Source organism: Asterias amurensis, chromosome 13, assembly GCF_032118995.1.
Source record: "Asterias amurensis chromosome 13, ASM3211899v1".
Lineage (NCBI taxonomy): Eukaryota > Metazoa > Echinodermata > Asteroidea > Forcipulatida > Asteriidae > Asterias > Asterias amurensis.
The window spans coordinates 4,492,363-4,519,564 of NC_092660.1; the positions used below are offsets into that span (position 1 = coordinate 4,492,363).

The 27,202-nt window shown below is 39.3% G+C and overlaps 1 protein-coding gene across 1 annotated transcript; it reads right to left on the minus strand.

The window, feature by feature from the left end:
* Positions 1–662: 662 nt before the first annotated feature.
* On the minus strand, positions 663–27,158 carry LOC139946590 (membralin-like). The gene is made up of 11 exons (XM_071944286.1): positions 27,045–27,158; positions 23,382–23,697; positions 16,533–16,734; positions 15,105–15,344; positions 14,352–14,462; positions 13,415–13,537; positions 11,990–12,148; positions 11,143–11,226; positions 6,008–6,140; positions 5,729–5,828; positions 663–4,538 (listed from the first exon to the last, which is right to left on the minus strand). Exons 2-11 carry the CDS (start codon positions 23,577–23,579, stop codon positions 3,828–3,830), a joined length of 2,061 nt encoding a protein of 686 aa, XP_071800387.1. The 5' UTR covers positions 23,580–23,697; positions 27,045–27,158; the 3' UTR covers positions 663–3,827.
* Between the last annotated feature and the right edge of the window lie 44 nt (positions 27,159–27,202).

Below are 27,202 nucleotides of genomic sequence, written 5' to 3' on the forward strand. Positions count from 1 at the left end.
ATACTCTTTGAAATACCATTCACTAAAAAAAAATCTATTTTTTAATGTTAATGGGGCCCAAAATCTGACATAGCATCTTTAAGTTTCCAAATAATTTATTTAATTTTGTGAAGCCATGAATATAAGGTTGCTGGATCTAATTAACCTTAATATTTCTACCAATTATCCAAATCATTCCCCCCCCTCCCAAGTGAACTGAAAACCAAAACACAAAAGTGACAATAAACTTCCTGTTCATAATTTCTTTTTACAGAGTTGGCCTAATCCATGAACCCCGACAATTTTGTTTTAAATACCACTATTTAAATCACTGAACCCCCACCCTCATAGAGTAAATACAGATTTTCCTGGTTCTTTTATCGGTGAAAAAGCAGCCTCTTTCACCTTCACACATAGCCGTAATAGGATTGGCCCCCCCTTTTTTGCTCCTTTTGCAATTTATTTTATTTGTGTGTGTTTTTTACTTCCAAACAAGCAATGTACACGAATCATTCTAATTTGATTGAAAATCTGAAGATGAACAAAAACAGTTTCTGCAACCTTAAAAAAAAAAGTGACAGAAATATCCAAACACCATTTTCAAATTCAATTGTTTCAAAGAACTAACCCTGTACACAATAACACTTCATAACTCTCAGCTAGTATATTCGACATGTCTTTTTAGAAGCTTTATTCTTTTCAAAGGCCAAACGTCGGCGGTAACTGAATTGGCGGCTACAGCTTATGGCTACGGCTGTTGCTAATAATGTTGCTAAGGATGTCCTATACTTCAATGCATGATGACGCAGCTAGCCGTAGCTGTAGCCGTACCCGTCAATCCTAAACTTCGGCCGTAACTGAATTGGCGGCTACAGCTTATGGCTACGGCTGTTGCTAATAATGTTGCTAAGGATGTCCTATACTTCAATACATGATGACGCAGCTAGCCGTAGCTGTAGCCGTACCCGTCAATCCTAAACTTCGGCCGTAACTGAATTGGCGGCTACAGCTTATGGCTACGGCTGTTGCTAATAATGTTGCTAAGGATGTCCTATACTTCAATGCATGATGACGCAGCTAGCCGTAGCTGTAGCCGTACCCGCCAATCCGGATACAGCCTTAAGTTACACTGTAGCAAAAACAAAATGAAGGTTTAGGTAAAAGCACCGTTGATTTGTTGAAATAAAACATCTCAGATTTAATTAGACATGGGAAAGGGGGTACCAACAGGGGTATAATATATCTTGCTTTAAAACAAATTAATTTGTGCAACATGTTTAGGTCTTGGTTGAAAACTAATAAATATTTTATTGAAATCTTTCTGTGATAAAATGTTATGTACATTTTGTTTAAATTCTATCAACTAGTCCAATTTGTGCTTTTTTTTTGGGGGGGGGACACTTGTTTTTAATATTGTAAGCATGTCACATTAGTTTTGCCCTACAATGCTATTGACCGTACCGTGATACGTGTTCTAAACCTAGATAAATATCTTCATGAGTTTTATAGCTAAAAAATGGCATATCTAACTTTTTCAAAGGGCAATATTTCATAGGTCTGTGGGATCAGGATGGTCACGACATGTTTCCCTGCCTTTCAACCGTAACAGACCCTGGTTCATATCCTACCCGGAGCCTTGCATGGTTTGAGTTTTCAGTCCCTACCTGGGCCCAATTTCATGGTTCTGCTTACTGCAGAAGTCTGTGCTTACCACCCACAGAATCACACTTAACATAGACCATTATCATGCTGCCACCATATTGGTCAAGTTCCCTGAATCCAAAAACAGTAATGAATTCTTTTACTTGTTGTACAAAAAGGAACCAGACTGTTTCTCCTACTAGCCTCGGTTTGGTTACACTGATGTGGGTGAAAAAAAATCAAGATGGCCGCATCCTGATAAAGGCTTTATACTTCACTAAAAAACAGTTAATTAAAAAGTTTCGAAGTAAACAATTCAAAAATGACATTCTAGCAAAAAAAATGATTAATGGTTGCTCTCCCTTGAATGACAATTGACCAATCACAGTCAGACTTAGTGACCACAACTTTAATTTAATCAAGGATCTTCTACTGACCGCTACTGACCAGGGCCCAATTTCATAGCGCTGCTTAGCGGCTGATTTTGTGCTTACTGTGCGATTTCCATTTCAAAGCGCTGCTAACCGTAAGCACAAGAAAAGGCATGCTAACCTTCCAGTGCTAACCGCAAAAAAATAAATGATGTCACAATGCAAATCCATGGTAACTGCGCAATATGGCTGCCCAATTTTTTCTGCCAACCTGTGAAATACGCTTGCACCCTAGCAAATTTTTCTGCTACAGTAAGCAATTTGGTAGTTTGCTTACCGTTAAGCAGCTCTATGAAATTGGGCACAAGGCCAAAGTCGGAGTTGGTGGCTGGATCACAGTACCACAAGCATTGAAGCATAGGCTAAAGCCATCTTCGCCAATACAGACACAGCCAAATTTTCTTTTCACTTGCATCTCAAGTTTAATTTCATAAGCTGGTCAGAACAAAAAAGTGCTTAGCTCAGACAAAAAGTATCAAGCAGAAAGTGTGATTGGTATCGTGATTATTTGTGCTGAGCAGAAAATGATTGGGTTTTTAATCTGCTTAAAGACACTAGACACTATTGGTAATTGTCAAAGACCAGTCTTCTCACTTGATGTATCTCAACATATGCAAACAAAATAACAAACCTGTGAAAATTTGAGCTCAATCGGTCATCGAAGTTGCGAGATAATAATGAAAGAAAAAACACCCTTATCACCAGAGTTGTGTGCTTTTAGATGCTTGATTTCAAGACCTCAAATACTAAATCTGAGGTCTCAAAATCAAATTCGTGGAAAATTACTTCTTTCTCAAAAAGTACTCCACTTCAGAGGGAGCCGTTTCTCACAATGTTTTATACTACCAACCTCTCCCCGTCACGTTACCAAGTAAGGTTTTATGCTCGTATTATCTTGAGTAATTACCAACAGTGTCCACTGCCTTTAAGTGACTCCTTCGAATGGGCTGTGGATGTGACATAGCCACTGCAAGGTGTTGAAGCATACAAATAGATATACGACCATACTACTAATTTTTATGACTGGATTACTCACATTAAAGGAATGTACATAGTACAATAACATGGCAACACATTTAGCAGTTTGAGGAGCTTGATATACATTTAATTTAAACCAATTTGAACAAATTTGTTTAGACAAAATATTACACAGTCATAATGTTTCGAGAGAATTCTAATTTATTTTGATAATTTTACGACAGCTAAGATTTAGAGGAACTCTATGAAATTTTCATGAAAGGGACAAATTTATTTACAAGTTATGCTTACTTGATGAGATGAAAAAAAAAAAAAAAAAAAAAAAAAAGCATTTTAAAAGCTCAATAAATAACTGGGATTTGGATAGTCTTGACTGGCACGATTCTTTTGGTCAACGTAGTCGCCGATATGGCAACACAAAATACTCGCTGGAGATCAACAGTGTTTGATTCGTCCAGAGGAAGGAAAACCGGAGGGTCTGCAGAGAAAAGCCCTCGTGACATAGGAGAGAACCAATGCACAGCTCTACACTCACATGGCCCTGGTGGGGATTCGAACCAGGGCAACAGTGGTGAGAGGCGAGCGCTTGTACGCATTAGCCACCATAAAGTGGAATAATTATATAGGAAATAGACCCTAAAAGTTACTCAAAGCCGAATTACTCAAACTCATAAAGGTAACAATTCTGGCACGGCATGTCACAAAGATATTTCCACTAGATGATACATGTAGTTGCACTCAATGAGTACTAATAGTCACTGAAGGTTTGTGAGTTGCATTCAAGCGAGGGCTCACTCCTCAAACACTTGTTCCACTGTCCATTGAATTACTCAATCTAGCTTCCCGGTCAGTGGCATCAAGATTTGATTGTGTATCCTTTTTATAATGCTGCTGAGATTTATCTACGGAATTTCTTTCTGGCAAACTTGAAATGCTACTATTGGAGTCCCGTTCTATCGCTGTGTCAGCGTGTACAGTTTCATTGTTTATACTTGTGGTGGAGGGATGGACACTGTTACTTGTTCCAGGACCACTCGCATTGTTTTGTCTATTACTGTTTAGTACAGTTTCCGTCGTAGGCACAGTTTGTTGCTGAATGTTGGAGTGAACTGAGTTGTTAATGTTTGCATTGGACGCCGGTGTCGGGTAACTGGCACTAGCTGGCTGAGGTGGGTAACGTTGAGCTGCAACCCGCCTAAATGGGCCCAGATGGAACTGCCAAATGGTCGGTCGGGTGGTAGGCTGTGCTTGAGGGACGGCCGTGGGTTGCGTGGTGTCATTCCCTGGGGTACGGTGCGCCTGCGCCTCAGCCCCACCCTGGGGGTTTCCCTGAGGCTCCTCTAGAGGTATATCTTGGGGTATGTTGTCTTGAAGATTGAGATTAAGATTAGCATTTAGGCCCGCACCGTGCATGCCGCCGTGTTGGTTCCGTTGTAGGAGGAGCTGAATGCGTGCTTGTTGTAGGATCGTTGGTAACTCATGATGATGGAAAAAGTAGATCATTGAATGCTGTGTACAAATAAAATTTACAAAATTAATTCTGAGAATTATAAGCAAATTCTTCTTGGTCATGGAAAAATACTGTTTTCAAAGAATCTTTCAAAGAAACTGCCAAAGTATACATTTAATCATGTGATGTGTCTCTCAAAAGCCAGTGACACGGGGTTGTTATTTATGTAGATCCACCTTAAGCCCTGTTAATAATCCATGTGCATTGCAAAATCAAAGTAAAATTGATATCACTCCTTTGCAGCTGCTTTAGTCTAGTTCGAGTGCGCACATTTAGTCCACCAGTGGTTGACCACCGACTAGCAACGCACATGCGCAGTGACGTACTCACCCGAACGACTCGTTTGGTAGTCTAGTCAACCTTCCACCTTTTCGCTAAGGTGTCACTGGTTCCCCTCTGCGCTTAACACATGTTAGAATGGAACATGCTGTTGGGACCAGTGAAGAAACCATGGGCTCGAGGCTGGTTCCAAATGGTCGACCATGGTAGTCAACCAATGGTCGACCAGCCTGGGTTCGAGTCAAAATGGTCAACCTTTAGTTAACCATTGTGCACACTCGAACTTGCTCTTTGCTGCGCATGGTTTTCACAACTATTGACTTCTTTGTCTAGTCTCGACTGCAGCTTTCCAACTACCAATTCACCACCTTAGAAACTCGCTTGCTTTTGCCTGAAGTACGAACCAGCCTGGGCGCAATTTCATAAAGCTGTTAAGCAGTAACTACTGCTGGACAAATTTCTTTGCTATTAGCAAAAATTGAGTTGGCACCAGTCACACTAATGTAAATTTAACGTAACTTTGGCTGGTAACCTGTTTCTGTTAAGCAATACTTGTATGTGCTTAGCAAGTTTTTGTGCTTACAGACTTTATGAAATTTGGCCCTGTACTCAAACCCAATGTCATGAAGTCAGACCAGAACCAAACTGATAAGGCCGAGTCACGACACACGGAGAACGCACAGTGTTGGTTGAACTGCTCCACGCAGAATACGCACACGCTCATTCAACCAATGGAATGCGTTATCGCTGCAGTGGGACCGGGCCTTTAGACTCTAAATCCAGTGGTAAGCCTGTCTTGTATTAAGCATAATTATTACGGTATTGCAGGGTACGTTGGTTTTGAAAGACTTTGGAGAGGGTAAACTTTCCGAGAACGGAAACACAAAACTATAGAAGTATTGTGACATACCTGAATAAATAACCATGATGTGATGAGAGCCAATCCACTGTACTGGCCGTTGAAGCGATAATGGTAGGCGTAGAACGCAAAGTGGTACAAGTAGAAAAACCTGCAGACGTACAAAAATGAAATTAAAAAACAATGAGTTAGGTAAGCTCTGAATGGAGTCAAGTTTTCATCCAAAAATCTTAAAGAAAAATATCAAAGTCAAAAGCTAAAATCACATGTAATAAAATATTTAAAAAGTAATATTATAACGTCAAATCAGTGCCAAAATGTTGAACCTACTTAAGCCAGTGTCTTTTGGTGATGTTTGTATGGCAGCATATAGCATCATATTGATCCGCAACCCACACAATCAGAATGATGTAGAAAGCTGTTGTCGTATCATTGAAGAACTCTGACATGATTGCCTCCATACCTACAGAGATGAAAACACAAGTAAATACTGAACTCAAGAGACATTTCTCTGGGGTGGATTTATCTCAAGTAAGGACGACTCGTCCTAACTTAGGACTACACAGAGTTTAAAGGAACATTACAGAATTGGTTTTTGCTAACAAAACAGTTGCTGGCAGTGTAAGCAGTTTATGTAATCCACCATATACATAAACTGACAAACCTGTAGAAGTTTGAGATCGATCAGCCATCTGGGTCACGAGAGAATAATGAAAAACCGATTACAAACTTTGCATTGCATTGATGTCAAAATAAAAACAAATAAAATGCTCACTGAGCCATAAACTCCAAACGCGAAGTTGGATCATTTATTTCTCATTAAATATGACATTTCAGACAGAAATATTTCAAGGGATGTTTTCTACTATCATCATCATTAGACTGTGTAAGTTTTATGTAAATCTGTGATCTTCACAATTTTTGTTTCTCACCAATTCTGTAACGCTCCTTTAAGTTTTTAACATAATAATAATAATATGAACACTTATAGTGCGCCGGTATCCACCACAAGTGATGCTCATGGCGCAAGGAAGAAACACAAAATTAATGAAAAGCAGCTGTGAAAAAGTGGGTTTTGAGGGCCTCTTTGAACTTATGAATAGAGGACATGTTACGGATACTAAGAGGCAGATTATTCCAAAGTAAAGGACCAGCATGAGACAAAGCCCTGTCACCCCAACTGTTGTGGGTGTGGGGAACAACCAGTAATGACGAAGTGGATGATCTAAGACATCTGGAAGGATTGTAACGGGTAATTAATTGACAATTATACTGAGGAGCAGAACCATGTAAAGAATGAAAAACAAGCAGAAGTAATTTGTATTGAATGCGATATTGAACAGGGAGCCAGTGAAGTGCATTTAAAACCGGAGTGATATGGGTTCTCCTGGAGGACAAAGTGACCAGCCGAGCTGCAGTGTTTTGCAGTCGTTGCAAACGAGAGATTTGATTCTGTTGTAGAAGACAGAAGAGAGAATTACAATAATCAAACCGGGAAGAAATCAGAGCATGAACAATCTTTTCTGTGGTAGAACGAGTTAAGTATTGACGGATAAAGCCCAGATTTCTTAATTGATACCAAACTGATTTACATATGTTAGAAACCTGGTTAGACATAGACATAGCAGAGTCAAATGTAACACCTAGATTTTTACAGACTACAGAAGGCTTAATTTTACAATTACCAATGTTGATATGAGAGACTTTGACCTTGGCCAGATGAGCTACAGAACCAAGTAAAATCATTTCAGATTTGTCATTGTTTAACTTGAGTGAATGGGATCCCATCCATTGTATGACATCAACTAAGCATGATTCTAGTTTGTGGATGGCACTAGAAGCATTCTGTTGATTAGGAACAAAAGAAACATAGATTTGAACATCATCAGCATAGCAATGGTATCTAATGTGATGGCGATCAAAAACATCCCTGAGTTCACTCAAATATATAGAAAATAACATTGGCCCACCAACTGAACCTTGTGGGACACCACAGTTCAAGGAGATAGGATCAGATTGAGTCCCGTTTATGTACATGACTTGTTGGCGATTAGTCAGGTAGGATTTAAACCAATCTAACACAACGTCTTGAAGACCGAGGGATGAGAGAATATTTAAGAGAATGTCATGATGAACAGTGTCGAAAGCGGATGAAAGGTCTAACGAAACTAAGACAGTTATCCGCCCAAGGTCCATCTCCATGAGAATGTCATTAGATAAGTTCACGAGGAGTGTCTCAACACTGTGGTGTGCCCGATACGCAGACTGTCGACTATCGAGAAGATTGTTTTCACGGAGGTAGTCTGACAGTCTTGAGAAGACCACTCGTTCGAGTACCTTGGATATGTATGGAAGATTCGAGATAGGACGGTAGTTTTTGAGCAATTCTGGATTTAAAGACGTTTTTTTGAGTGTAGGATGAACGTGGGCTAGCTTGAGAGCTGCAGGAACAACACCATTGTTCATACTCAAATTAACAATCTCCGCAACAATGGGTGCAAATATATGAGAACAATCCTTCAACAACATAGTGGGGATGGGGTCCAAGTCACAAGATTTCGCAGGAGTGTGACGAATGAGAGACTCAATTTCCTCTGTAGAAGTAGGCTCAAAGGAATCGAAAACTGTAATTGTTCTAGAAGGTCGTTGCGAGATGTCAGGAGATAGGCTGGTGCATATAGCATCGATCTTGTTTGTGAAGAACTCACCAAAGAGCCGAGCAAGAGATATACTGCAACTGTGAGTAGGAAGTGGAGAGGCTTGCTTGCGATTAAGAAGTTGATTAGCCACACGAAACAGACGTTTTGTGTCATTTCCACAGTCATCAACAACTTCATTATAATAAGCACGTTTATACTTGCAGTTGAGGGAACTGACGTGCTGACGTTGCTTGCGGTAAAGGTCACGATCCACCTCCAATCCAGAGGATCGCCACCTTTTTTCCAGATGTCTCCGTTTTCGTTTCTCGACGGAAACAGTGGGGTTGTACCATGGGGCATGAGGACGAAACTTGACGGGGCGAGATTTAGCAGGAGCATGGACATCCAGTAAAGTTTTTAGGGTGGAATTATAGCAATCAATCAGATTGGCAATCCCATCGGAACAGCTCGCTATAATGTTACTCTGTTGAACATCCGCAGCGAAGGAAAGTCTATCAATGGCTTTGATGTTTCTCAGGACTTTTGTTCGACAGACGGGGCGTGGCTTTTCCAAGTGTAACTGGCCTACGATGGCAGAGTGGTCAGAAATGCCAGGAACAACATCAAGGTCAGAGAAGAAATTGCTGTCAGCAATGCGTGTGATGAAAACATCAAGGATGTGACCATGGTCATGGGTCGGTGACAAGATTCTCTGCCTGAGACCATAACCGACAAGCAAGTCATTGAAGCGTTTGGTGTTAGGAGCCGATACATTATCAAAATGAATGTTCAGGTCACCAGTTATTACAAGCGGAGTACACTTCAAGGTAGAATCTTCGAGAAGGGGTGTAAACTCGTCCACAAAGTTGGCAAAAGGATATTGGTGCCCAGGGGGTCTGTAGACAACAATAAGGTCCACACTTCTACCGGTAGAAGTTATGGTAGCAGACATTGTTTCGAAAGATTGATAGTCCGGAGAAGATTTGACATTGACATTCAGTACATCACGAAATAAAATGCCAACTCCACCTCCTCGTCGGCTAGCTCTTGGCTGGTGTTTAAAGATGTAGCCAGTTGGGGTCAGATCAGCAATTACTGCGTCATCCAATGGAGTCAGCCAGGTTTCGCAAATGCACACTATATCAAATCCATTGTCATTAACATAGTCCTGAAATTCCGTGGATTTGTTCCGGAGTGAACGTGCATTTATGGTGCAGAGCAATAACTGGTTATTATTAAGTTCAGGTGTAGAATAAATACTGGTTCGATGGAAGAGATTCCTTCTAATAGCAATTTCCTCCTGTTTTCTAGGGGATCTTCGCCCGCGATGTGTCTTTCCCTTCTTAGAAATACCAAGAAATAACATTCTTTCCCATACATCTTTCTCCAGTCTGTGGGTACGTGTATGTAGATTGGACGGATTAAGGCTATGGAGAAAGCTTTGCTCGTAAGTTACCTTATCATTCAGTGTCATTGAAATGTTTCCATGGCTGTCAGGTTCATGAGATGCAGGACCAGGGTTGGGACAAATGTCTCCCGATCTTAAAAGCAACAGGTTAAAGGTAGCGGTTGAGTTGGCGTAATAACACACAGGGCTGCCATAGCAATACTTGACTGTCGCTGGTGTATTGTTCTGTGGAAGGGGGGTGGAACACTGGATACACTTTCCATTGCAAAGAAGGACAAAGAAGACAATGGTCGTGAAGTCAACTTGCTCCATTGTTGAACAGTAGTTGTATTGTCAAGGCAACAGTAGCTATAGCGTTGTGTACAGGGGTTGAGTAAGCAAGTTGTAATGGTGGGGGTGTGTGGAAGAGATGGCATATAATTCTATCAGCAAAAGTCAAAAAGTTCCCTCCTCTACAGATCAGTAAAAGTCCACTCAAGAGCCTTTAAAATTGTCGTACTGGTTCCACAGGAGTTTAACTATCAGATGATCCAACAAAAATATGCTTACTTATGATGAATGCAGAAAAGACACCATAATAAACGAGAGCAGTGTGAGAGGGCAACACGGAGGCGCACACTACTCTATGGTTATATCATCTCATAGGACTAGTCCTAAGTTAAGACTAGTCCTAATAACTCTTTGTGAAATTGACCCCTGGTCACGGATCTAAAAGCTGTAAAACCTATTAAGACATCAATGCAATCTACCTAATCGCAAGCATAAAACAGCGCCCTCTTTGAGTTAAATGAAGACCTCTGATTGGAGGCAAGTTTTGACCTCAGCGATGGTGGTCAATGCATGGGGTACCAAAAAGCCACAACCTATGTGTGTTTAGTTTCTGTACAGCCTTGTGACACCATTGGGCAAGCACTACATACAAAGTGTGGACTTGAGAACAAAAGCGGTACACACAGCATATAGACTGATAGACTCGACACGATGTTTACTTACACATGTCCACAGTGTTATTTGCAGTGTTGAAGAATTGGGATTTTCCATACGTGTACAGAACAAAGGAATGTCCACAGAGTGATTGCAACCATAGAGTTATATATAAGAACTAGAGCGCGCACTGGCCTATATACGCGCTCCGGCGGCCATTTTCTAAGTTGAACAAAAAAGCATCGCGTAGCGTTCAACAAACACAAACTCCAACGTGTGTTTCATATTCAACGCGCGTACAGAATGGCGCGCGCGTGTCTCCTTATGGTCCCTTCACCTTTGTGCAAGAAGCATCACCCGTGCGCCCTCTAGTTTTTATATATAACTCTATGATTGCAAATCAGACCTGTGTGAGCTACAAGTGCTACATAAACGCCCAGATTGATTTTTATATTGATGTCAGGTAGAAGTGTTTCATAGAGTAGTCAACTTACCCACAAGAGCTAAAATGACTGTTAGAAGAGGAGCTGCAGGGAAAGCTATAGCAGTGTTCATCTCAAGCATCTGTAGTAAATCCACTGAAGAAGAAAAAAAGGACACGGAAATCCATTATGACAAGATCAAGGAGAGAAAAGTTTAACTCAAAATATTGATCTTCTTAGTTGTGCCACTATTATAGCTTAAAGGATTTGGATACTTTTTCAAAATGTCCATAGATTTACATTAAACTTACAGGGTTTGAAGATAATGATAGTGGAAAGCTTCCCTACAAATCTTACTTACTGAGGTGCTGTAGTTTTTGAGAAATGAGTAAAACAATGTCATGAAAATACGCTTGTAAATGAATAAAACAGTTTTCGTCTCATGAGACGAAAATTATTTTCATGACATTGTTTTACTCATTTCCCAAAAACTACAGCACAACAGCACGTAGTATTTTCAGGGAAGCTGTCTACTACCATTATCTTCAAACTGTGTAAGTTTAGTGTAAATCTGTGGACATTGTGTTTTTTGTCCTACAAAATTTATACAGACCCTTTAAAAACTTACTTGGTAACAAGCAACAGAGTGTTGTTGGCAGTTCAAAACATTCTGAGAAACGACTTTCTTTGAAGAATGGTAGTTTTAGAGAAAGAGTTTATTTCTCACTAAAATATTTGAATCTGAGAAAGACTTCAGGCCTGAAGCCTCTCTCAGGCATCTGAAAGCACACAAATTTGTACAACAAGGGTGTTTTCTCTTTCATTTTTTTCTTCGATGACCAATTGAGCCAAAATGTTCACAGATTTACAATCCTAGCCAATCAAAACTCCTGTCTCATTTGAGCCTACTGAAACTAACCAATGAAAACGAAGATCTGATGGTGTGAGTATCTGAGTAGCATTGAGATGGAGATGGTGAAGATTAGCATGATGAAGCCCGCCGCGATGTAAGACGTCCTTGCCATCCACATACTGACAAACCGATAATGCTCACCGGTCACCACATTGCGTAGGTATCCTGAATCAAAGAAAATTCAATTCACTTTATGATCTGCAAATTTCAAACCTTTACATCTTTTAACCTTTCAACCTTTACATCAACAAGTTAAAATTCATCATGAGCGTTTTTCCCGACAAGTACGACCTATAGAGACCCCGTGTTTTATACACTGCATTTTCCCATCGTTTTGCTAGCAAATGACTAAAACAAAATTTCATATCAAGCGCGATACCAGTGAAAGCAAAGCATTTCCGTGGGAAATGTTTTTGATCTGGGACAAAAGGACAACTAAAAGTCTGCAAAACAGTATCCGCTTTTCTACGACGTGTACGAGCTCCTGTATCCTGTAACGTGTGTGCAAAATACAAAGTCAAAGTGTCGACGTATCGGTATCTGTATGTCTATCCGTAGACTTACAAAACCTCTCTAATATAATTTTAACTGTCAACCATTTACTCATCAGTACCAATGTACCAGTAACTTTATCAGGGGTGGATTTCACAAAGGTAGTCCTAACTTAGGACTAGTCCTAGGCAATGCTAAGAGATAGGACCAGTCCTAAGTTAGGACCAGTAACCCATCCTAACTTAGGACTGTTCCTATCTCGTAGCATTGCCTAGGACTAGTCCTAAGTTAGGACTACCTTTGTGAAATCCACCCCTGCTTGCTTAATAACTACCCTGTCCAACTTGCACCAGTCCCGTGCATGCATATACAAAGAACACTAAATGGACGATTATGTAATAATAATTTGAAGGGTCTAAAAGATTTGTAAAATGGTTCTGTCCATATGCAACGAAATCAGTCAGTAAGAAGGCTCTATACTTTATATTACAAATTTAAAAACCAGTGGCGGTTTCACAAAGCACTAAGATTCATCTTAAGTATATGAGTTGTTGACATTTCCATAGTGATTTGTATTGCGACATCACACAGCTAAGATCAATTTAGCTCATAGAGTTATATTTAAGAACTAGAGGGCGCACTGGTGATGCTTCTTGCACAAACACAATGGGACACGCGTTGAATATAAAAACCAATGGAGTCTGTGTTTATTGAACGCTATGGGATGCTGTTTTGTCAACTTACAAAATGGCCGCACAAACACACGCTAAGCAATGCCTGTTTTGTCAACTTTGAAAATGGCCGTCTGCACGCATGCCGGGTCGCGTATATAGGCCAGTGCGCCCTCTAGTTCTGATATATAACTGTATGATTTAGCTGTATGTGAAATCGACCCCACAATACGCACATCTCATGTTAGTTCATAAAGTAAATTTCTACCTTTATTATCTTCGTGTTCAGCCAGACTCTTTACACTAGACATCAGAATGTCGTCATATCCAAGAAATTCCTCCAGGAAGAACCGACTCAATGTGTCCCCAAAACATTCATCTTGTGTTGGATCTAAAATCAAACCACAAAAAACCCAATTCAGAACTAATACAGGGCTCAAATTTTACACTGGACCGCAGGCCCGAGTCCAGGGGTGGATTTCACAAAGAGTTAAGACTAGTCTTATCTCGATTTAGGAAGAGTTACTCGTCCTAACTTAGGACTACCCATATGTTTTTTATATCTCCTAGGACTAGTCCTAAGTTAGGACTAGTCCTAAGTTAGAACTAGTCCTTACTCTTTGTGAAATCGACCCCTGTGAAACTAGCTTCGGGCAAGCAATATCATGACCTAACAAAAACATTTGTTTTCTCCCAATTCCAATAACAATGCCTCACTTTGTAACATCTTGAACAGAAACAAATTATGATTGTAATCAGGAGGATGTCAACACCCCGTTCTTCTCAGAATCAACACTACTAAACAGAGATTTACACATGGTGAAACCACAAAGCTCATCTGAATACTAATTTTGGTTTTTACCCATACACCGATGTGCGTTAGCACTGTATACTCAGTACTTTCCCCGAGTCCTGTGAACAAATATCACAGGTATGTTACTCGGGTGGGATTCGAACCTACGACCCTTGCAATTCTAGAGCAGTGTCTTACCAACTAGACTACCAAGGTTGCCCGGCAGCTAGAGGCAGTTCGAATCCTATATTTTGGCAGCGGGTACCGCAACGATATAAAAGATGTTAAATTTGCATCGGGGATATAGGAATATTAATTTTGGTCATCTGAATACATGTATGTCACCATAGCAGGTATCACTAATTTGGGAGTTTGGTTTATCCAGGTGAAAGTTTTAGTTTGATAGTCTTACCGAGTTGAACCACCATGACGGGGATGCCAAGCTTCTCTCTGGTGCTCGATGAGAGGCGAAGGAATCCATACTCCAATGAATACTCCATGATATACTCATCGGCAGGCCACACTGTCAAGGAAACGGGGGAAAAACAGAAAAGGGTGAACCACACAAAAGACAATGTGGAAAAAGTATGTAAAACTATTCAGCCAGCTATATTTGTGTACAAGAAATGTACAAGGTTTGCAAATTAAGTAATCTTATAATAATAATTAGATTAATTAAAGGCAGTGGACACTATCGGTAATTACTCAAAAATAATTATTATCGTCAAACCTTTCTTGATTACGAGTAATGGGGAGAGGTTGGTAGTATAAAACACTGTGAGAAACGGCTTCCTCTGAAGTAACGTAGTTATTCGAGAAAGAAGTAAGTTTCCACGAATTTGATTTCAAGACCTCAAATTTAGATGAGGACTCCAAATCAACTTGCATCTGAAAGCACACAACTTCGTGTGACAAGGTTGTCTTTTCTTTCTTTATTATCTCGCAACTTCAACGACCGATTGAGCTCAAATTTTCACAGGTTTGTTATTTTATGCATATGTTGAGATACACCAAGTGAGAAGACTGGTCTTTGACAATTACCAATAGTGTCCGCTTCCTTTAATTGGTCACAACTGAACACACTTACGACCAATCAAAACAATGCATCACACATTCAAAATTTTATTTCTAAATGGCTTCTTGTTCAACTGTATGTAGTCTTTACCTGCCCTGGTGAACATTTCAAACTCCGAGACCGTTTCTCGAAATGGTTGCATATTTTTGACTGGTTTCCCGGGCACCATGATGTCGACGGTAATATTAGCATCGTCAAGAGCAGGGTCTACCTCTGGGCCTTCATGCTGGACGTTTTCTGAATCCTTGGTCCAGAAGTTGCCATCTTTCCCAGGGTACTCCCAGAACATTGGCATCAGGGTGACTCCATTTTGGTCCGCTTCGTCGGCATCTGAGTTAAAGAGTACGTTTGGTTATCACTCTTAAGTAGGATTTGAAACTTTGCATGGTGGAACTACGATATAGAAAGGTTTGCGGTAACACCACGTAATGACTATCTCTAATGAGTTGGGGTGGTTCTGAAAAGAACCGTTGGTTTCAACTCCACGTTTCGATCAGTATGCTCTGATCGTCTTCTGGATGTTTTCTGCAGAAGACGATCAGAGCATACTGATCGAAACATTGAGTTGAAACCAACGTTTCTTATCAGAACCGCCCCAACTCATTAGCGATAGTCATTACGTGGTGTTACCTCAAACCTTTCTATATCGTTATCACTCTTAAAATTAGTGGTGATAACAACTTCTGGTCAGAAGCCTACACAGCAGCTTTCAACAGTATAAAGTAATTGGAGAAACATTTTTTTAATGAAATGTGGTCATATGTAAAAAAGAAATCAGTTTTTATGACCCAAAACTTGAATCTGAGAAGCAAAATTACCGTCATTTTTGTTTCTCAGATTGTGTTGCTATTAGGGATTATTTTAGGTATTGGCTCCACAACCACCTTTTAAAATGAAATTTTCACATGATGTTTTTTTTGTGGTAGTCATCGTCATTTATATAACCAAAAAAAAACAATCAAACGGTTCAAAAAACCAAAGGCACTTTGACTTCATAAACCTTAAAGATGCTGTGTCAGATTTTTGGCCCCAAACATTAAAAAATTGATTTTTTTGAGTGAATGGTATTTCAAAAAGTATCACCCGCTCTAACGAAACCATGACAAAAATTTAAAACGTTTCTTGTAAAACACAAAAGAATTGGTCACGTGATAAAATAATAATAATAATAATAATAATAATAATAATAATAATAAAAATATTTAGACAGTGCCAAATCCATTAAAAATGCTCCCAGGCGCTTTACAACAACAAAAATTTTAACCACAAAAACTAAATAATATATTTAGTGAATATTTAGTGAATATCTAGATATATTGTCGGGATCCCGACAAAAACTAATTTTGAGCTCTTTATTTCACTGCTTCTAATAATTGGCGGACTTTTTCGAACAGCGGGGCAAATGAAAGCATGTAACTTTCTCGACCCCCATCAAAATATTGAATTTTAAATCAAAACTTTTGGGTCGAATCGGCCAAAAATCCAACATAGCATCTTTAAGACATCATGGAGACATACCAGCATTTGTGGATGACTGACTGTCTGTCTGTCCTTTCTTGTTATATATAGAGAAGGCCTGGGGGCTGGTGCGATTGTGAACTATCTCTACTCGGAGGATGCCGTCACGTGGCCACACTTCCTGGTAGTCTGCTAAGCAGTTAATAGGTGTCCGGGAAAATGTGCTGTGTATGTACGCTAGGACAAAGAGGGCTGTCAACGCCTGGGGAAAAGACAACAGAATAAAGAAAATAAGCGGAATTTATTAATAATATACTTATTTATATAGCACTTTTTTATTGAACAATTTAAGTAAAAATTAGATTTTAAATCAAACTACTGTGTTGGTCTATAGACGATGTGACCTGTGACAAACAAAAGAGCCACCAAGTCTGGACATGCTGGACTTTCTGCAGGCATAATTTGTACACAGCCTAATTGAAGAAATCATAAAATCTTATATTTTATGGAGATTACACTGTCTAATTTTTATCAACTTTTGACATGATGAAAGGGGGCACATTTCAAAACTTGTCCAGCTTTTACTTTCATAACTCTTGGAATTATGTGGAAATTATGACACCAAGATGTAAAGTTTCCCATATGATCAGTGCAGTATCTTGCCTGCCAGAATAGCCAAAGAATGTACAAGGTCACACTTATTGTGACAAAGGCCACGTGGTTTATAGGCCTAATTCATTTTTATTACATGTATTGAACAATGTCCATAAAAAAGCCAAACTCTAATGACTGCAAAATAAGCACTGCAGTAATGTGCACACTGACTAAAACTGTGACTTATGATGGTCAAGTATTTGAACTTGGATTTTATCATCTTTACTTGGACTAGATGATTACAAAAAAAAGTACATTTAAAACATCGATTTCTTGCAAAAAAAAGGGTGTCATTTTTTTATTTTTAAGGCCAGGGGTCAATTTCATAGAGCTGCTAAGCACAAAAATTTGCTTCACATAAAAAAACAACAGCTGAATACAAGTAACAAGCAATATGCAACAAATGGAAATTTGTCTGGTAATCCTGTTTTTATCAAGGAAGAAATTTGCTAAGCAAATTTTCGTGCTTAGCAGCTCTATGAAATTAGGCCCTGGTGTGATGTCACACACAGGTTACATGGGGTAGTCTGCCATACTATAAACAATGATCATCTGTTGATTCTACTGTCTGTTGATTCAAGTACAATTTTGTCCAGGAGACTAGGTAACTACATATAAAGCAAGATAATCCAAAAGGTAACTACTTAAAATAGTACACAACATATTCATCTCCAATATTTTTGAAAACACATTTTGACAATTGGAAAGTTTTTGGACATCTAGATTTAGAGGGAAGGTACACGTTTGGTAATTGTCAAAGACCAGTCATTTTGCCAGTCTTCTCACTTAGTGTATCCCATCATAACCATAAAATAACAAACCTGTGAAAATTTGGGCTGAATCGATCATCGAAATTGTGAGAAAATGATGAAAGAAAGCACACCCTTGTTGGACAAATTTGTGTGCTTTCAGATAAGAATAAAAGACTTCTAGCTAGAAGTCTTTTATTATTTTGGTGAGAAATTACTTCTTTAAAAACTACATTACTTCAGAGGGAGCCGTTTCTCACAATGTTGTATACTATCAACAGCTCTCTAATGCACGTTACCAAGTCAGTCTTTAAGTTAATATTTGTTTTGAGTAATTACGAAGGTGTACCTTCCCTTTAATAACCATTAAAATGTCTTTAAAAAAATTGTAAATGAAGAAGAATTTTTATCGTGCCTTTTTTATGAACAGCGAGTTTGCATGCTACAAATGCAATTCTTCCAAGAAGTGGCAACATTTAGGTCTCTACAACTTCACTACAGTCATGACAGTGCAAGGCAGAAATCCCACCACAAGCATTAGAGTATTCAATTCATGGTGGAGCATAAATGAAGACCTGTACCCCTGAAAAATTACTGGCACTACCTCTTGCTACAGTATGTGCAGAAGCCTCCTACACTAAGCATTGGTCGCATTATGACAGAATCTAGGGGCTGTCAACTCCCACGCTGTGAGGAGCCAACTTAATTTAGGGTCCGTGATGTTCATGACTGAGGTAATATAAATCAATCATGAATGTGTACATGAATAAAGCATTGCATGTTTTTTGCCACACAAACAGGTACATGTAAATGTGTGCATCATAGTACGTGTGTGTACAATGTGTGCATCATACATACTGTACGTACGCATTGGTCAAAGCAATACATCTGTGCTTCACGTCTGGATAGGTCATAACCATGGAATCACAGACTGAAATAGTTTAACTACACACATTATGTACAAAGTGTTACGCTACTAAAAAACAGACCTACATCGTTTATTGCTCCATGATCGTATACATTATATGCAATATTGTAGAGAGAGATTTATGATGTTTACTGGCATAGTGCCAACTGCCAAATGCTTACATAAATTGTTGTCTTTCCACAATGCAAACCGCCACATCTTAATTTAATGTAAACAAGTACATGTACAATGTATGTTTTCTGCGTAACAGCAGGGCCCAATTTCATGGCTCTGCTTACTGCCGAATTCTGCGCTTACGATCGCGATTCCTCGCTTGACGTGCAAGCGCCGAATATCTGCGCTAGCCGTGTAAAGCGTAGAATGCCTAGTAACAGGGAGTACGCAAGCGCAGAAGCCATAATTCGCCGCCAACCCGTGAAATACGCTTGCCGTAAGCACAGAATTCCCTGCTTCCGTAAGCGCTGATTCTGTGCTTACGGTAAGTAGAGCCATGAAATGGACCCTTCCCATGAAATATGCTAATTATATTCACGCATGCGTACAGACCCTGTTGGTTGGCAAATGCCATAGAGTTGTGCACTAAGCAGACGCGCAATCGCGTCTGCGTCACGCACCCATTAGCCGTGTACAAAACAGCGCGATGTTCCCTCATTTTGCCAACCAAAACGTTAGTGCGCACACGCTATGTGCAATTTACATATTTCATGGGAAGGGTCTATTGAGCCCTGGTCATGAATAACATCACAAATAACTGAAATGTGCAGCCCATGGACAAGATTTTACAAGGGACCTTGGACACTACAAAAAAAAATTGTCTCAGGTATATAATTTGAGGTATATTTTGTAAACTTTTGCAACCTTGCTGCAATTTAGCGAGGGACCCTTGCTACAGTACATGTAAATTGCTCTTGTGTGACAGGGACTTACTAGTGTGCTTTTTCATACCTAAAAAACCGTTCAGTCATCACCTTGTGTTTTGCAAATCTGTAGGCCTACAATGTAAATCATGTATGTTTGTTTTCTTGCTAAATGGCAGTTTGGGGAATTCATAAAAGCCACTAATAAAAGCCAATACATGTAGTTATTATGGATACTGGATTAATACACAAAGAAGGTATTATGTAGGGCAGCATTTGTAGGGTACCTGTACATGGTCAGACAAACATTATAATAATGTTTAATTTTACATACATGTGTAAGCATATTTTGTGAGTATAAATATTGGCCGTACAGTACACATGTGCCCTTCACACCCGATGCACAATGGCAATAACTTGAGTTCTTGACTTTTGTCATCATACAAACATCCAGATACAATGCACTTCCTGTACATAAACAGAACCTACAAAAATAGCCCTAGCTACAAATGTCTGTAGGTCAGATGTAAGTAAGCCTGTATGAGCGCCACTGCAGGGACACCATTAAGAAGTGTTAACAATGAGTCTGGTGTGGGCTTTTATGCCGCGGGTCAAAAAGCCAAAATAGAAGCGCTGTGCTGCACACCTACTCACAAGCCAAAATAAACCCACAGGCTTTCTATTTCTTCGAGCTTGAGAAAATAAGATTACACTTTTAAGTTTGTTGGCTTGGAAATTGTTCAGAAAGAATGTGGTACAAAAAGCCCAAAAGTACATGTTTGGTGATAATTTGTTATGATATTATACGTGTATTTTCATACTTGGGATTAGGAATAAGTACATTACACATACATGTACAAATGTACATGTACATCAAATGAACAAGTTTTCTTGTTCACTCTAATCAAACTGATTTGAAATACTTGTAATTATATAACAAATGTAATCAAAGTACATACATGTTTGTGTTTCTGACCCATTGTAGAACAGATCAAAACAGCCATTTCATGATTTATGTTCGGCATAAAAGGTTTTATTGTTAACCTTTAAATGAAAGCTTTACATCAAATAAGCATTACTTTTTTTTTGTTCTTCTTTTTTTCAAGGCATTAAAAAAAAAAAGCTTAAACCTGTTAGTGTTACTGGTAGCCATAAATTTATTTTCATCACTTCAGCGTTCTTTCTTGACAGTGGTTTCGCTAGCCAGATGCTAGTTAAAACAAGGACCAGACAAAATTATCTCCAAGTGGTCCAGCTGTCTGATTTAGTGTTGAACAAGTCTCTATTTTAATATGGAAAATATGAACTGGTGGAAACATTGATTGATGGACTATCAGGACAATTGCCCTCAGGGCCCAATTTCATAGCGCTGCTAAGCAAAAACATTTGCTTAGCATGAAGTTTCTCCCTTGAAAAAAACAGGATTACCAACCAATTGTCCACGTGATTTTTTAGGATAAGCAAACAACAGCTGAATACCAGTAACAAGCAACATGAAACAACAGGAAATTTTGTACGTAGTCCCGTTTTTATCAAGGATGAAATTTCATGCCAAGCAAATTTTGTGTTTTTGTAGCAGCTCCATGAAATTGGGCCCTGGTAAGGGGTAAGCACTTCTATGTGCAAATGTAGATTTGTATTGAACTTTGCAAAGAGCACCATAAATTCATAAATTCATCAGAATAAATAATAATAATATAATAATAAAAATAACCAATTCTTATATATCGCATTTCACAATAACCGTATCAATGCGCTTTACAAAAAGTGCCCTGGTCATAGGGCCAATAACATCCCATTTAATGTTTCTCAGCTCCCTTGGGAGTATACAACCTGGGCAATAGTTTATATCGCTCAAAAGGCTTTTTCATTCACAGTATCAACCTTTACCCTCACAGGTACCCATTTATACCCCTGGGTGAAAAGAAGCAATTATAGTAAAGTATCTTGCTCAAGGACACAAGTGTCACGACCGGGATTCGAACCCACAGCATGTCCAGTATGGAAAACCAATACCCAAAACCTTAATTAGCTCGCTTGGGAGTATACAACCTGGGCAACAGTTTATATCACTCCAAAGGCTTTTTCATTCACAATATCAACCTCTACTTTCGCAGGTACCCATTTATACCCTGCAGTATGACTACTGTTGTCGACCATTTGGAACCAGCCTCGAGCCCATGGTTTCTTCACTGGTCCCAACAGCATGTTCCATTTTAACATGTGTAAAGCGCAGAGGGGAACAAGTGACACTTTAGCGAAAAGGCCGAAGGTTGACTAGACTTCCAAATGAGCATCGAGGGAGTGCGTCACTGCGCATGTAAGTTGCTGGTCAGTAGTCAACCAGGGGTCAACTAAATGTGCCCACTCGAATTTGCTAAAGGATTTGGGAATGCAAGCCTGTGTCCAAATGCGAGTGAAACAGTGGGGGTGAGTCAAAGACCTTCTTTACTCGTTCGCCGGGCGAGTCAAAACATTGTTTCCCCGTCACAATAAATGAGGGGTACGGTGGTAAATTGTATAACCTCACAAAAACTGTCTGACAAGACTTGATATTTGCTTAATTTATTGTGGCCGCTTGTGACCACGATCGCTAATTTCAGTATACAAAAGTTTCAACACGCACGTACATTAGTCTAGTTCTAAGGCACGCACATTAGTCTGGTTCTCATATGTTCCATACAACGATATGGAGGCGCATTGGGAAACACACAACTCAATTTCGAGGGTTGGAAGACACGCCTCGTGTCTAATCTCAACCCTGTTACAATTAAAAAAAAAAAATTGGCAAAGAATTGACTAGAGTGGGATTCGAACCAACGACCTCCGGATTAACGTGCCGGTGCTCTACCAGCTGTCGCTTCCCAGGTTGTATCGTAATTTGGGTGTGATCCCTGGCTACACGGCAGTTAACGGTTGTATGGCTTCTGACTGGCACCCCCGAACAAAGATATTGACAAAATAGGGACACCGCCAATATAGGGCTAGATAGCTCAGTTGGTAGAGCGCTGGCACGTTAATCCGGAGGTCGTTGGTTCGAATCCCACTCTAGTCAATTCTTTGTTCAACCCCAAAAATCATTTCAAAATTTACCCAGTCAGTTTCCCTTGTGGTTTATATTGATACAATTAAATTTTATGCAAAGCTATAACCATGCACTCATACACACATTGCTCTCACTTAGCACAATTTGTTTACAACGTGCGTTGTTAACCGACCGTTGACTCACAAAGATTTTATTGCACTGAAGTTCTATAAAATCAATCCTCAAATCACGATCCATGAAAATGGTAGATTTTTGTTTCATTCTTTTTTTGGACGCTTCGAAAATAGTTTTCATATAGGCAGGGCTAGTGAAACAACTTTGGGTTGACTCATCCGGCAGGCGTGTTGGAACATTAAAGTAAAGGCTGCTTATAATGTGTACTTTCTATTAACGATTAAGAATTTAATATGGTATACGAATTTAAACTTTGCATGGTGGGAATTCAGTGACATTTGCGAAGATACAATACATGCTGTTTGTACATTAGGTAAAAATACATAGTCATACTGTGATGGATAAAAAAAAAAGAGTTTTATGTACACTTGGTGTCTCCACAGTACAAACCCAAAAACTAAAATGTTACAAGTTTTGGTTAACCACAAAGTTACAAATGTACAGACCATATAACAAGTTTTTTTTTATATAATTCAAATTGGGTTTCAAAGAATTTCTTACCTTCATGAGAATTGCAAACTCAAAGAAGCGTCTTACGGAGGGAGGAAACGCCCTTGCATATGTAATAGCTATCTTGAAGAACAGCGCATGAAAAAGCCTGTCCCTAACGTTGAGTAACGGATTTGGGTTGTTGTTGTTGTTGCGTGCAGCATCAGGATTCACTGGTTGCTGCTGCTGCTGTGGGTTGACAGGCGGCATGGCTGGTACCCACAACTGCAGTTCTATCAACACCGATGAAGAAAGTCAAACAAATAATGGCTGGAAGAAAGTCCTTGATGAGCGACCTTTGAACTCTGAGAACAGACTTGTTTCAGCCCTGTGTCAAAATAAAAACATTTTCATATATTTTTAAACAAAACTGAATCATTTGACTGTATCTCATTTTCTTTTGATAATAACCCAAGTTAAAACAATGGTTAGTGATGAACTCCTATTAAATACTAACATCATACACAGAGATCTATCCTTTTCATTTGATTGGCCACCATCATACTTAGCTGAACTTTTGTCTTCCAGAACACGGTCACCTTAGATCTTCGTCGTCATCCCAGTTTGCACCAGGTCCCCGTACCAACACACGATACGGCGATACAACCTTCTCAGTATGTGCCCCCACATTATGGAACAGTCTCCCCTCCTACATCCAGAATGCTCAGACAATTGGCAGTTTCACAATTAAAAACCCATCTTTTCAATGGTTTCCATCAGTGCCAATGAGATTACAATATTTTTTCCTCATAGTCTAATGATATTAGTTTCTTCTAAATAGCCTGTTATATTGTATATTTCGTGTACCTTTTGTATTATTATTGTATATTTCTAGCTTTAATTTTCCCGTTTGCTTACTTATCATTTATTTATGTTCTTTTTGTGAAGCGCTTAGAAACTTATTTTTAGTATTAAGCGCTATATAAATGTAATAATTATTATTATTATTATTATTATTATTGGATGCACACAGATCACGTGTTATTGTTATCCTTTATTTTGCCTGGATTCCCAGATGGCTACTACTTGGGGATCAGTCTTGGCCTCAGACGTCAGTGATCGACAGCGGATAACGATTTAAATCAAAGGGTAGACTATCAGCTATCGGTCACCGTTGTCTTGGGCCAAGACTAATCTACAGCAAGCCATCTGCAGTAAGGTACCCTCTGTTGTCCATGTTGAACAAGCTCTGTGAAAGGCAAGATGATGGCCAATGGATAAAATAAAATTCGCGGGAAAAAGAAAAACAAATTTTCACAAATGAAATTTAAGCTCAAACCAATGGAAAATCTTCTTTAGCTCATACTTTACAGTTGTAGTTGCGATAATGTAACCCTCCTCCCGACGGCAAAGTGGTCGCCGTCGGCAGGAGGGTTAGGTTATCACAACTACTCCTTTTGTTGATTTCTGTTGATGTTGTGTAGATGTATTGTTATTGTTTGTGTCGACCGTGTGTTGACAGTAAATAGTAGGACTGCTTTCTTCTCAGTTGGCCAAAGAGAAATACCCAGCCAGTGTACTCTTTGCTGTGATAGAGTACTTGTTGAAAACTCAGAAATCTCAGATATACTTGTCTCTCCTTTTCTATTATTATTTACTCAATTTGGGCTTCTTAATTAGAAGATTGAATGATTAAGGGTTGAACAAAGAAGATTGACAAGAGTGGGACTGGAACCAGCGACCTCCGAATTAACTACTTCTAGAAACTATAAGGCTCCTCACAGGTGAGCCTTGTAGTTTCTAGAAGTACGAATTAACGGATAACTTTCCGTATGGCGCCACCACTTTTTCACTCATTTTTACAAAAAGGGATATCTCATTGAGGTAAATTAGATACTCTATTATTTCATATCGAATGAAAAAGTGGTGGCGCCATACGGAAACTTTTCCGAACCTAACATTAACAATAACAAAACATGTCTAAAGTTATAATTGCAAATAATACTATGACTTTTTGAAAGACAACAACTATGTGATATTGACAATGAGTGCAATGAATTCCAGCGCAGCGCAATCGGTAAATTTAAATGTAAAACAAACCACATTTTAACTCGGTTTATATCTTGGAGTAACTATAGAATACAGGTACACTCCGAGCTCTATCTGTGCCTCCGCGGAGGCGGAGTCGCGGTCACGTACGTTTTAAGTAACTTGGTCGTAGCATGGAGGAAGAAAATAGCTGGTCGTACTATACTACTTGATTGTATTGAGTGCGATTGATGAATACAACAGATAAAATGTTAGGGTCGTAGGGAGTCAAAGTGTGACGTGAGTGGTGGGGTAGGTGAAGCAGCCGATAGAGGGCGTTTTAGGAAGACGTGCATTTGATGCAATTGTGAAGACGGGGAAGCTGGAGGCGTGGAGGGGCGGAGGCGCGGAGTCGGGCAGTTGACAATGGCCGATAGAGGGCGTTTTTAGGAAGACGGGCATTTGATGCAATCGTGAAGACGGGGAAGGTGGAGGCGCGGAGGCGCGGTGTGGACAATGGCCGATAGAGGGCGTCTTTAGGAATACGAGCATATGATGCAATCGTGAAGAAGGGGAAGGTGGAGGCGCGGAGGTGCGGTCGGGCTGTCCCTTTTTTAAATAATCCTCTATTGGGGTCAAGTGTATGAGGGCAATATTAATAATTGTACGGAATTCGGGCTTTCTTTCCCTTTTTTAAATAATCCTCTATTGGGGTCAAGTGTATTAGGGCAATGTTAATAATTGTACGGAATTCGGGCTTTCTTTCCCTTTTTTAAATAATCCTCTAATGGGGTCAAGTGTATTGGGGCAATAATAATAATTGTACGGAATTCGGGCTTTCCCTTTCCCTTTTGTTTAAATCCTCTAATAAGGTCAAATGTATGAGGGCAATATTAATTATTGTACGGAATTCGGGCTTTCTTTCCCTTTTTTTAAATAATCCATGGTCTTGTGAGTTATCGTATAAAATAAATTGACAACACAGCTGCGCATTAGCTATAGCGCAGTTGTGTATTTTCGAGCCTAATGAGAGGGCGCTGTTGTGCATCTTTCAGAGTGCCCCCTAGGTTGCCAAATATTTATAGTTAAGCAACAGAGCGCGACCTCAACTCCAGTGTACTGTGTATGTATGATTGTCACCGCGACTCCGTCTCCGCAAAGGCGCAGTGGAAGCTTCGAAGTGTACCTGCATTCTATAGTTGTGCCTATATCTTAATTTAATGTCCCAAAACAACTCCTTCAATTCAAAATTCAAGAACTATACAAACTGACAAAAAGATAACAATGGAAGAAACAACTTTGAAGTTTGATTTAATATTAATTTTATGTTTATTAAATATGTTTATGTTAACAAATTGTCTGACACCACTGCCAGAACCACGATGCATGCTATACAATGTATATATCTGTATGGCATTCAACTGATATAAAATATAGAAAAACATATAGAAAAACCTCAAGTCTAAAAATCACAAAAAAGACAAACAACTTTATAACGACAGCTTGATCATAGAGGATTTCAATTGACTCATCATGAAAACGAAGTACAAAAAAATAACATTAAATGCTTCGTCAAATAACCTTTTACAAACCACAAGTTTTTATTAAATTACATGATCGAATACATTATGAATCAACAAAATGGTATTTCACATTTCTATATCAGTTTAATTGAACAAAAACATACAAAAAGGAGTTTTTGCATACCAATTATTGCTGAGCATGTGTAGCTTTGCTGTCCTCTGTCTAGTCTCTGTGTGTTAAAAATCACCAATCGGTAAAATCATTGACTGCTGCTATCGCTGGTTTCCTAGTGTTTCGTAATAGTTTTGCACAGCTGAAACGTGGACCAGTGAAGGTGAATC

Excerpts from the sequence above, each read along its gene's own strand:
- LOC139946590 (XM_071944286.1), bottom strand. The coding sequence starts at position 23,579 with ATGCCGCCTGTCAACCCACAGCAGCAGCAGCAACCAGTGAATCCTGAT. Across the intron at positions 14,463-15,104 it reads TGAAATGTTCACCAGGGCAG|TGTGGCCTGCCGATGAGTAT; the intron begins GTAAAGACTACA and ends TTTCCTTGACAG. Across the intron at positions 6,141-11,142 it reads AGTCATTTTAGCTCTTGTGG|GTATGGAGGCAATCATGTCA; the intron begins GTAAGTTGACTA and ends TCATCTCTGTAG.